Source organism: Pteropus vampyrus, unplaced genomic scaffold (assembly GCF_000151845.1).
Source record: "Pteropus vampyrus isolate Shadow unplaced genomic scaffold, Pvam_2.0 Scaffold817, whole genome shotgun sequence".
Lineage (NCBI taxonomy): Eukaryota > Metazoa > Chordata > Mammalia > Chiroptera > Pteropodidae > Pteropus > Pteropus vampyrus.
In genome coordinates, this window is record NW_011889598.1 from 323,776 (window position 1) to 336,349 (window position 12,574).

At 49.6% G+C, this 12,574-nt stretch overlaps 1 protein-coding gene across 1 annotated transcript; it reads right to left on the reverse strand.

Annotated features, from left to right (window-relative positions):
• Window positions 1-3,999: 3,999 nt before the first annotated feature.
• Window positions 4,000-10,129, reverse strand: LOC105309683 (ly6/PLAUR domain-containing protein 8). Its single transcript, XM_011385872.1, has 4 exons — window positions 10,075-10,129; window positions 9,620-9,739; window positions 8,098-8,241; window positions 4,000-4,352 (listed from the first exon to the last, which is right to left on the reverse strand). The coding sequence occupies exons 1-4, from the start codon at window positions 10,127-10,129 to the stop codon at window positions 4,000-4,002; spliced, it is 672 nt and encodes a 223-aa protein (XP_011384174.1).
• Window positions 10,130-12,574: the final 2,445 nt, after the last annotated feature.

Below are 12,574 nucleotides of genomic sequence, written 5' to 3' on the forward strand. Positions count from 1 at the left end.
TGGGCTCGGCCCCCTGACCATACCCTCCATGGGGCCGAATTGTTGGAAATGCTGACCTCCAGGCCTACACTGCCCATTGCCTTAATCCAAGTGGTGCCAAGTCACCACTCAGCCCAGTGGAGTGTGAGCAGAAGAGCTACCTGTCTTTCGGGTGAGGGCAGTGGAGACGCAGTGGGCCCCTAAGCTGAAATGGGTGGACTAAAAGGACTATGGGAACTTGAGGAAGGGTGGCATTCCTATACCTTGACTGGCGGAGTGCCTACATGGACAAGTTTGTCTGAACTCGTGAGTCAGCACATATTTTCTGTGAATCATACCCAAATAAAGCTGATTCCAAATGATAGAAAATCAGCTGAGCACAAGAGCTTTGCAAACTGTAAAGTGCTATGGAAAGAGAGGAATGATTTGTGAGTGGTCTGGCTATACAATGTGAGTGTAGCTTTTGGTGGCACTCTTCAAAGGGTTTTACCCCAGTGGGCCATCCGAGACCGGCCCAGAGTTTACATGGACGGCGGGGAAGGGAAGGGGGACACTGAACAGGAGTGACACTTTGCCGTCTTCCTTGCTCTGGATGAGGAGGCAGGAGCTGCCAAGGAAACAGCTGTGCATCTTTTGGGTATGAACTGCCCTCAGGGGAGGGTGAAAGGGCATCTGCCTGGGCAGGTCCCGCTCCTCCATTTACACTGCCTCTCTGTCTCAGCTTCCTGTGTCTTCCCACCTGTACTCTGCCATCTGTGGACACCTCCCAGAATAGTACCCGATGCCCCCTCCTCCTGCGCTTGCCTGTGCCACAGCCCCTTGGCCCTCGGCCTAAAGCCTGAGTCCGTGCAGTATGTCGACAACTTCTAGGGCTTGGCCTCCACCCTCTGGCCACCTTCCCAATCCTCAATACCCAGGTTTCCATTCCTGGTTACTCTGCCTCCTCACATGAGCCTTCACAGGCTCCCAGGAGATTCTCAGAGCAGGTCAGCTCTGCTGCTGCCCTTGGCTGCCTGGAGCCAGGAATCATGCAGAGATGCATGCAGCAGTGGTCCGTAGGGTTATGGTTGCAGCAGCCACGGGGGCCTTGGGATGAGGATCCTAAGACTTGGAAGCAATACAGGCTCAGTGAGGTCAGCCTGGCTTGAAGGAAGTGGGCCAGGGCTGTACCTCCCACACCACCACTTCTGGTAGCCCCCCTCACCCTGGGGCCTCTGCCAGTGGTTGGCATGTCGTCCTCACCAAAATTGCATTGGCAGCCCTCATAATCCCACGCAGCAGACATGACTACTATCTTTGCAATGTAAGTAGGAAACTGATGCATGAAGAGGGGGTGGCTGGTGGCCAAAGTTCCAGGGCAGGAATTTTTTTTCCTATCAGAGTTGACATTTAGTGTCATTTTATATTAGTTTCAGGTATACGTCATAGTGTTTAGACACATATAATTTATAAAGTGATCCTCCGATAAGTCTAGTACTCATCTGACACCATACATAGTTATTAGAATATTATTGACTATATTCCCTATGCTGTGCTTCACATTCCCATGACTATTTTTTAACTGCCAATTTGTACTTCTTAATCTCTTCACCTTTTTTACCCCTCTCCATAACCCTTCCCATCTGGCTTGTTCCCTATATTTATGAGTCTGTTTGTATTTTGATTGTTTCTTTTGTTCTTTAGATTCCACAAATAAATAAAATCATATGATATTTGTCTTTGTCTGACTTATTTACTTAGAATAATACTTTCTAGGTCCATCCATGTTGTCACAAATTGGATCATTTCATTCTTTTTTATGTCTGAGTAATATTCCATTGTATATATATATACCACTTCTTCATCCACTCATCTATTGATGGACACTTAGATTGCTTCCATATCTTTGTTATTGTAAACAGCGCTGCAGTGAACCTAGGGGTGCATAGATCTTTACAAATTAGTGTTTTGGGTTTTATTGGAAGTACAATTGCTGGATTATAGGGTAGTTCTAATTTTAATTTTTTGAGGAATCTCTACATTGTGTTCCACAGTGGCTGCACAAATTCACAATCCCACCAACAATGCACGAGTGTTCCCTTTTCTCCACATCCCCGCCAATACTTGTTTGTTGACTTATTAATGATGGCCATTATGACAGATGTGAGGTGATATCTCAGTGTGATATGAGATGCACTTCTCTGGTGACTAGTGACCATGAGCGTCTTTTCATGGGTCTGTTACCAGAATTTGAAGTCATATTCTGGATCTAGAGGCCATGTCTCTGACCACAGAGCCATACAGGTTCTGAGGCAGAACCTGCAACATGCATGTGGATAAACTAGCTCTTCCCAAGCAATGTGATTTACTTGTGGCCAATAAGTGGAGAAAGCCACAGCCAGGCCTTCCAGGCTCTTTCTGTACCTCTCAGCCAGCTGGATACAGAACCCGGACCAACAGCCAACAGACAGTTGAGCAGTCCCCGGGGAGAGGGGCTTGAGATAAAAGGAGCCTCATTCTTGGAGGGAGCCACCCAGGATGGCTGTCCAGTCAGGAAACTGCACAGGTTAAGTAACTGGGAGTGAATTTCCTGTGTGCTAAATCTCTAAGGTTTTTTTTTTCTCCCTAAGATCTACTTGTTACAGCAGCACGACTTAGCCTGTTATTAATTGCAAAGGGGAAAAAAAAGGTAATTTAATAGTGGAGAAACCTGGCAGATACCACCTTAACAAAGCAATCAAGGTTGACATCACCAGTGATTGGACACATCGACTTGGACCTCTTGCAAGATGCACGGAGAAAGGATTCTTGCCAAAAATACATAACATCAATCTTATTATAAGAGAACTTCAGACAAGCTCAAATTGAGGGACATTCTGCCAAATAACTAGTCAATGAAAAAAAGACTCCAGAACTATCAGAGGTTGTAGGAGACAGAGGAGACAATTAAATGCAAAGAATTGGATCCTGGACTAGAAAAAAAAGGACATGAGTGAAAATTTGTGAGATGCTAATGAGGTCCGTGAGTTGACCACGTTGTCTCAACACTAATTTCCTGGGCTCAGTAATCGTAGTGTGGTTGTGTAAGATGCAATGGGAAAGGGAGGTGCAAGAGGGGGCACTGAAACTCTGCACTGTTTTTGCAACATTGTGGTCAATCTAAAATTATTTCAAAATAAAAAACTGAGAGAGAGAGAGAAGAGAGATTATATGTGATGATGAGGGACACCAAATGGCCTTTCTCATGGCTTTGCCCTTGGTACACTGTCAGGAAGCCTAGACGAAGAAGACTCCATTGTTTCACAACTTTACAATTTTTATAAGAGACCACCCCATTCTTGCAAGTCTAGCTCAAGGGCACCTCATTCACCAAGACTGCTCTTCTGTACATGTTGGACTGAATGGTTTTCTTGCCCGCTGGGCATCTGACATGGAGTCAAGGGCTCTGCCTTTGACTATAGGATTTCTGAGAGAAGGAACTGGGGCTCTGTGGCCACATTCCATTCCTTGCAAAGTTATAGGACACCTGGTCATAATGCTGGCACTGACAGCATTATGCCCCCACCTGGGAGGCGGTGAGACTGCTGGCCTTCGGCCACCTCTCAGAACCCTTCTTGGGCCCTATGGTGACCAGGCCTTAGACGGCTTCACTGTAGACCTCTGACCTCAGTCAGGATAATTTGCTGAAGAGCAAGCTTTCAGCACTGGGGGAAGCACAGGGCATTGCAGGGCACAGCTGGGATATCCCGAGTGTGGCATATCAGTCCCTCGAGGGGCAGGGCTTCCAGTCAGGTGAAAAGAGCTGCTTCTCAGAAACAAGGTGCGCAAGCATCAGGGAGGTGCTCGGGCTTGAAGGTGGAGAGCTGCAGGGTGATGCTGGACAGTGTCTAGAAGGAAGCCCCACCCAGAGCACCCCAGGGCAGACTGGCTAGTGAGTGAACAACACTTTAATAATGAAGAGCAATGTGGCTGTCACAGGGCCCAGTCTAGAGGGCTGCAACTGCCACTTACCGAGAAGTCAAGTAGGGGAGGAGAGGATTCTCAGAGCAGCAACCCCAGCAAGAGGAGGCTGACAAGGCCTGCGGGGGCGAAGGAGACTTTGCACGCAGTGCTGTGGGTAGTGGTCAGGATGAGCTTAGTGGGGATGGACGTTGAGGTGGAGATGGACCTTGAGGTGGAGATGGACCTTGAGGTGGAGATGGACGTTGAGGTGGAGATGGACTTTGAAGTGGAGATGGACGTTGAGGTGGGGATGGGCGTTGAGGTGGTGCTGTTGTCTATACACTCAAACATTTTGAACCAGACTTTTCCAATCGTCTGGTTTCCAGAAGACAGGAGCTCACAGGTGGACTTATTGATGTTGGAGCAGCCTTTCAGCATGAGCCACTCCGTTTCTGTGGATGCAGATGGAACAGTAAAGCCTCAGCCCTTTGCCCTTTCCACCCAAGTGCTCAGGGACCTATGAGAGCTAAAACGAGCCAGGAGGAAGCAGCTGGCACCCAGAACACACAGGGGTCCCCGCACAGGGTCCATGGAGTCAGACCTGAGCTCATGGGAGTATAGAGCTGGACCCTGGACTCAGATCCCAGTGCTGTCCTACATGGCTGGCAGGTGGCGAAGCCCAAGGACTGCTCAGACCCGCTGCAGCCCTCTGCTTCCGCCAGGAGGGGTTTGGCTCTGTAGGGTTTGCTTTCCATTCCTACTCCTCACTGGACGCTGTTCTCTGAGCCAGACTTTTGCCAGTATTGAGGGAAGAACAGCCAGAGAGGATGCAGACAGTTCCATGTGTCTACTTTAAATGTGAGTCTGCTGTGATAACCAATTCAACGGCGCCATTCCTAGGAAAAGGCTGAAGAATTTGCAAAGAAAATGTGGCTGTGACAGTGGCAACCTTTTACTGAGCATTCACTATATGCCAAAATTGCTCTGTCAGCTTCCAACAGCCCTTGAGGATGGGCGGTTTTCAAAGAAGAAGGGGCAGGAGCTGGCTACTGATCTGAGGCAGGCTAGATCCAAACTTGCACTGAGGAAGAGGGGAAAATTGAAATACATCAGGGAAGAAAGCCACCCACTGCGGATTTACAGCACATGTCAATGCCGGGAGTTGAGTTACAGTGACTTAGGGAGACATTTTGCTTGGCACATGTCTACAGTATTTTTTTAAAGTGACTTTGGCAAAAACAAACAAAAATCCTACATTTATAGTGACTTTGATCTATCTTGCTTTCAGAATAAGTCAAACACTATGAATTTTAAAAAATCCATCCTTTGCACCAGAAGACACCTGGGAACAACGTGAGCAGACAGAAGAGGCCCTCCAAGGTCACTGCCACCTCAGACACAGCTTGAGAATTGAGTGTCAGAGTGTGCAGACACCCTGGAGTTTTCCAAAGTAAAAGGATCTTAAAGTGCACAGGACCAAGTGAGAGAAGTCCATCTGAAAAAGCTAATACTGTATGACATTCTGATAAAGGGGGACTCTGGAGACAGTGAGAAGGTGAGGGGCTGCCAGAGGTTGGGGATGGACAGACAGAGCACAGAAGTTCCCAGGGTAGTGAGACTGTTCTGGTTGGGGCCACAGTGGTGGGTACCTGTCCTTGCACATTTGCCAAAACCCACAGAAAGTACAACACAAGCGTGAGCTCTGATGTGGAACTATGAACTCTGGGTGGTAATGATGTATGGATTATAACAAATGTACCATTTTGGTGGGGTTGATAGTGGGGCAGTCCATGCATGTGGAGCGGGGGCAGGAGGTATATCGGAATCTTTTCACTTTCCTTTCAATTGCTTTGAACCTACAACTGCTCTAAAAAATAAAGTCTATTTTTTAAAAAGTAAAAAGAAGTTTAAGGTAAGTGTGATGCTTGGCCCAAAGGAGAAGTCTGTGATTTCAATTAAGCATTGATTTCCAATGTCATCATTGCCATTTAACAACTTGAAATCAAACTATGCATGGGTGTTGGTGCTCTGAAACTCATCATTCTGAGCCACGCATGTCATGGCAGAAACTGGCTGACTGTTCATTTAGCCTCAGGCCTCTTCCTTTCCTGTTGGACCACCCGAGGCTGAGCTGCACCCTCCATGCAGTTCAGCCACTAAATAGACATGGGAGGGAGATGTGTTCCCTTCCAGACTGCCTTCCCCACCCCTCTCCAAACGGAAAGACACCCTGGTCGCTGCAAGGAGCTGGTCCACGTACAGCAGATGAGAAATTGGAAGGTGGTTCCTAAACAGTAATCCACTCTCCCTAACTAGTCAGTATTTTACTCTTTAAATGCTCACGCATCACATTGGCCTGAATATTTAAAAATTAAAACATTACCTTTTATTTTAATTGTTAATTTCAGTATCATAATGATTAAAATCAATTTGCTTTTGTGGAAAAGAACAACTGGTTGGCTATAAAGCCCAGTTTGACTCTTTCTTCCAGATGTCCAAGCTTTCACAAGCCAGCCACTAACTCTCAGTGACAAGTAGCAAAAAAAAAATGTATATATAAAAGGAAATGAAAGTCACACCCGCACACTCTTACACAACAGCAAAACCTGGTAAAGCGGTAAATACTAAGAGGGACTGGTGCATCTAAATGGACCTGGCTTGATTAAAAGTCACAGGAGAGCAGAGTTCAAGTGACAGCAGTCCAGGAGGGTTGGCTCTGGAGGAGAGAGACAGACAGAGCAAGCAGCTTGGGGCTGGTGAACAGCCTCGCTTTCTCACTGGCATTCTGCTCTTACCCTGCACCCTGCTCACCTCCCCAGCCCTTCTTGTTAACCCAAACTTACGGCCAAAGGCTTGATATGGTTCCACTCAAGTTCCATAAAAGGAGCTGGAACTCTAAGACATACCATTAAATTCTGCAACTAGATTAACACAGAGTTCTCCTGGTTGACACTTCCGGAATTTCTCAACACAGGACGTTTCAGCAACACTATAACATGCAGGGCATTCCATGCTGGGCTCATCTTTCTGTGCAGAAGCTGGGCAGATGAAGAGGCATTACTTCAGAAGAGTGTCACTGCATAGAACATGGCCCTGCCCTGGAGGAAGGCAGGGCAGGCAGAGGCATCCCACAGGCACCCCAGGAGTGTGGCGGCTACATGTGTGGGGGCCTCAGACCCTGCCTGCAGGACATACTCATCCCACGCCCACAGCCCTCCAGTGTTTACTGCCTGGTCCCAGCCATCCACCCCCACAGACCCACTGGTCTCCAAGGACTGTGGTCCACGAGTGTGCTGGTCTCAGGAAGGAAAGGTGAGGTGTGAGCCAAAACCAAACATGAGCCAGCAGATGTGTCACCATCACTGAATTCTGCTCTGAGCAAACGCATGCACGCCGTTTTTACCCTTTGACCGGAGACTGAGCTCCGCTCTTGATATACTGTGCTCTGTGACCATTGCCTTTCAGGCCACATTTTCTCCTTTTTAAAATGAGGGGCAACAGTTCTTAAACTGTTGTCTAGGAACCCCTGGGGTCCCCAAGGTGCCTTCAGAGAGTCCCCAAGGTCAACACCATTTTCATAAGAATACTAAGGTGGCATTTGCCTCTCCCTTTTCTTCCCTCACAGAGCAGTGGGTTCCAGAGGCTGCTGGTGAAATGGCTGCAGACTAAACTCAGAGCAAAGGGACAGCTGTCTTCCCACGCCAGAATCTGAAGGGCTTTGTGAAAGTACTAACAGTGACACTCTTCTCATTGAATGTTTTGAAAATATAGTTCTTTCTATGTAAAAATGTTATTAATGTAGACATGTTTTATAACTTTTTAGTGAACTAATAAATAAAGGTTTTTACTTTAGCTTTAATTTCTAATCCAGTGAACACTGGTAAATATAGTGCACATAAAGAAAAGGTTCTTGGGTTCTCAATAATGTTTAAGATTTTTAAAAGCGGGAAGGCTCCCACAAAGTTTGAGAACCACTGGTGAGCATCTAGTCCCACACACAGCCGGCGGCACTGCGCTTCCCGCCTCTGCTGAGAAATGGGCAGCACCGCAGCAGTGCTGGCCGCCCCATTTGTTTCTCCAGTACTTGTTATGGTCATCTGTTACCATTATCGAGATGTCACTGACTTCTGAGCACCAGGGCGAAGGGAGAAGTGGAGTTGAAGAACAGATGAACCTGTGGCGCTGGCCAGCACCCACCATCACTGGCGTTCTTGCAGGAGTCCCCTTGGCAGCACTCGCTTTCAAAGTGGAAGCGTTCTTCATCGCTCACGTGGACCTCGAAGTCCACCAGCCCATCACTGCAGTTGTACGCGGAGCAGGACTTGTCCTGGTACACCTTGCCTGCACAAACAAGGCTGTGAGCTGCCACTGCCGCAGGCCAAGGCCGCAGCACACTGCTATGCGCTGTGACTTTGGAGACGCTGAGCAGGGCCTCCTGCAAAAATAAAAATCCTCCCCCAGGAGGCAGCCCCATCCCTGAGCAGCAAGTCATCAGAGATGACAGGGGGAAGGCTGAGGGTAGCCTGGATGCCCTGGGGCCCACTGCAGTCCTACGTCTCAGAAAATTCAGAAAACAGCAGCACAGACTAGCTGCGCCCTCACTGAGCTTGCACCCGCAGGGCCAAGGAGCTTCCGGTCAGCGCCACCACTACCTGTGCTCTCTGAAGTGTGGCCACCAACCACACCGACCACATTCCAAGTGTCAAGAACCGCGGGTGGAGCCATGAAGGACAACTTCCATACAGAAATTCCGGTCACTTAAGAGAGGCCCACGGAACAGCCTGGGCCCAGTTATCAGGAGAAGCCAGGAACAGGTGACAGTGAGATGATGCTACAGAAAGCAATGGACCAAAGCCAGATAATGGGACAGCTGCGGGACAAATAGCTCTGCTTTCCCAACAAAGCAATGAGATTGAGCAAAACAGTGGTTGTAAAGGTTACAAAACAAATTAGACACAACATGACGAATAGCAAAACGCAGTGTGAGCATTTTCTTCAGATCCAAATTCCAACACAGCAGCTCTAACATAACATCTTTGAAACAATTGGAACATTTTTCAGGTACCCTGGGTATTGGAAGAAATTAAAGAATTACGAGTAATTTTCTTAGGTTTGATAATGGTATAGTCGTTATGTAAAAAGAAAAAGTTCTTATCAGAGATGAATATTTATGAGAGAATGCCGCTAGGTTTGCTTTAAAATAGTATGGGAAAAAATAGCAAAATGTAGATAATTACTGACACGGGATGGTGGCTGCATGGGCAGTTTATTGTACTCTTCTTCCTGCTTTTGTGTATGTTTCAAAATGTATATGCCGAAAGTTAAAAAGAAACCTGAGTGTTCTGAGAGGAAATGATCATGCCAGAGCTTGCGCCCTGGGACAGGGTCTGAGTGGACCAGGTGGGATGGGGGGCAGGAAGGGCATGGAGGACGTCCGGGATGGGGGAACCCAGCACTGAGCCTATGGCCTGCACTGGAGTTTAACCAGGAGCTGTCCCTGCTTCTCACACCTACTGACATAAGTCTAACAGGTGTCTATCCGGGGCAACCATTTCAAGGAGCCACAGGGCACGTGTCTGCCTGGCTCTGCCTCTCACCCTATCTGGCTCCCATGTCTTCCCCAGGGCGGCCTTTGTGACCCTTCTGTCCTTGCATGGCCCTCTTTTCCTCCTGCCCAGTACAAGTCCCAGATATAGGTGGATAACACTCCCACACTCACCCAGTGATGCGTTAATCAGGAAACTGCTACAGCTGACGCTGGCATTTAAGGGACACTCAGTGACGTTTTGGTTGGCACAGGAGTTCTCCAGGGAGTTACATTGCACACAGCTCAGACCTTCTGGGGAGACAAGACATCCAGACTCATCAACATTCATTCAAGAGTGACTTGTGCCCACCTTAAGGGAGGAGAGTAGCATGGATGGCTCCCTTTCCCTCTGGGCCCCCCAAACTTGAGGCTGTGAGATGGAGCCAACCCATCATTTCTCCCCACTGTCCACAGACCTTGATTCATAGCCCAGAACAACTCCATTGAGGTCCTGCTCACAGAGGGGTCTCCTGCTGTGCCCTGACCACACCTTGACATAGGAGATCCCAGAGCACCAGGAGGAGAAAACTGATGCCGTGGAAAACAGGGCCTTTACCCCAAAAGGCAGCCACACAGTTTCCCCTCACCTGCAGACACCACTGTGAGTGCTGCCAGGACACCAGCCAGGAGGATGCCTTTCATGGTGCTGGAGTTGACGTCTCTGAGGATACGGACAATGGCCACAGCACCTAAGCCTGCAGAGACACAGTGAAGGCAGCCTCAGGATATCATCACACCTGAACAAGCCTGGCACACAGCCTGTCCCTGTGACACATTTGGCCTCAGCTGGGGACAGAGCCGTGCTGTACACTCCACTGGCCCTCACTCCAGGCCAGTCTGCATTCCCCAGTTCCAGCAGTCCACAGACACGCCCCTTCAGAGCACTGAAACACAACTGGGCTTTTCTGCAGAGACACTGGCAGTGGGGCTCCAGGAAATAGGCTAAGCTCTCCCATCCAGCATGATGCCCATCCCTCAGTGCCCTCTGACATGTTCACAGTGCACACTTAGGGGCTGTAGCCACCACCCCAGTAGTCTGCTGAGGACTCACTGTGTCCTACACACTCCACACACACCAACTCGTGTAACCCCTCCACCCAGCAGACAGGTACCACTACTAGCGTCACCCTTGTCTCATAGGGAAACAAGTCCCAGAAAGGCCAAGTCACACACTCAAGGTGTAGGGCACACTCTTGGGAGGTGTCAGAGCTGCAGTGGGCCTAGGTCCCCACCACCACCCACACAGCCTCCGACGGAGGTGGCACCTAGAACCGGCCTACAGGACTGAATCAGAATGGTGTCAGCCCTGGTTGCAATGTCATCACTGCCGCATCCATGCACATAAGGAGCTGCCAGTGCTGAGCCCTTCCGCATCCACCACCGATTCACCATAAACGGCAACCGGAACTGAGGCTGCTGAGGTTCAGCTCTACTAACTTTGGACAAAAGGGGACTTGCTGAGTGTCAGTCCCCAGCCATATCCCAAAGTGCAGCTGCCATATGGGGCTAGTGGCTGCTGGGGCAGCCAGCACGAGTTCAGAACAGTCCCTGCCTTGTTGACAGTCCAGGCTACAAGCTGCAATAAATGTGGCTGCCCATCTGCAGGGACAAGCCTGCAGACGAAGCATTGATGGGAACATCCACGCTAACACAGCTCCAAATGTCTTTCCAAGGGGTAGGACCTTCACCTGGGAGCTGCCTGCCGCCTCCCACTGCACCCCCACACACACATACCACACAGCACATCACACATACATGCACACAAATGCATACACACCACACACCATGTATAACACACACTCACACACATTGCACACAAATACCATACACCACAGAACACATCACACACAGCACACACACACCATGTATAACACACACATGTACACGCACAGCACATCACATACTCACATATAACCTACACACACCACAGATACACTTACACTCACTACGCACCATACATACCCCACACACATCATAGATAAAACAGACATACACACACTTCTCTGCACCATGATCCCCTGACCGACTTATCAGGGGTCTGTGAAAAGGAAGAGAAGCTGGTGCAATCACAGGGAGCGCTGACACGTCTGCTACCTGAGGGACTTGCCATCTAGCGATCCAAGGGGAGTCCCCTACTGGATTGGATCAGGGGCAGGCGTTCTGTGCTCTGCAGCCTGTGCCCCACACCAGTCACCCTTCCTGGCCAGAGCCCCAGCGGGGAGATGGGTTCAGGCGTCAGGCCTCCTAGAAGGGCCTCTCCATCTTGAGTAAGAAAGAGAAAGGGGTGAGAATAGAGGCCACGGCAGCCACATCAGACACGTGTACAAGTTGCCTCAGTTGCTGGTGTGAACCAATGACCAGCCCATTTTCAGAGGGAAATAATGGAGGCCCAGAGAGGTGAGGACCTGGCCCAGGGACACACAGCAGAAAGGCAGAGCCTGAAGGTGGTGAGACCCAGGGCCCTGCTGGCCACCTGCCACTGTGTAGAGAGAGGGAGTGGCCCTGGGCCAGGGGGTGGGGGCAGGGAGTAGGGGAGGACAGGGGGAACTGACAGCCCTAATAAAGTGCTTTCCTCCATCCTGTCCTCTCCTCTCATGTGTCCTCACTCAAAAAAGCCAACAGTCAGACAGAGGGGCTTAAGGATCACACTACACCTCACAGGTGAAGAGCAGCCCAACTGCCCTGAACTCCAACCCACCCTGTTTCCTCACAGCCCTGCAGCCCAGCCCCAGTCCTCACCTGTGGTCTGGTCCAGAGAAGGCCCTGCAGAAGGAAACCTCCAGGAGGTTGTAGCAAGTATGCGAGGGGCCTTATATAGCAGGTACTGCTCAGTCAGAAAGCTTGCTGCCTGAGGGAGGGGCTTCAAGCAAGGAGGGGCCCTGCCCAAAGCAGGGCACAGGCAGCTTAACCCTTTGGGAGGAGGGCACTGGTCCAGCTGTCTGAGGCCACCCGTAATCTGGAACAAACTCAGTCAAAGTTCACCTGTGGCAAAATGTGTACGGAAGCAAGGTGTGTCCCCACATCACCTCATGCTGGCTATGGCCCACTGAATGGACCCCGATCTCTGCTAATTAGTCACAAGTATCG

What these genes read in the sequence shown, in the direction of transcription:
- LOC105309683 (XM_011385872.1), bottom strand. Translation starts at nt 10,129, where the DNA reads ATGAAAGGCATCCTCCTGGCTGGTGTCCTGGCAGCACTCACAGTGGTG. An exon ending in ACTCACAGTGGTGTCTGCAG is followed by an intron (nt 9,740 to 10,074) that starts GTGAGGGGAAAC and finishes TTGTCTCCCCAG; the next exon opens with AAGGTCTGAGCTGTGTGCAA. An exon ending in CCTGATTAACGCATCACTGG is followed by an intron (nt 8,242 to 9,619) that starts GTGAGTGTGGGA and finishes TTGTTTGTGCAG; the next exon opens with GCAAGGTGTACCAGGACAAG.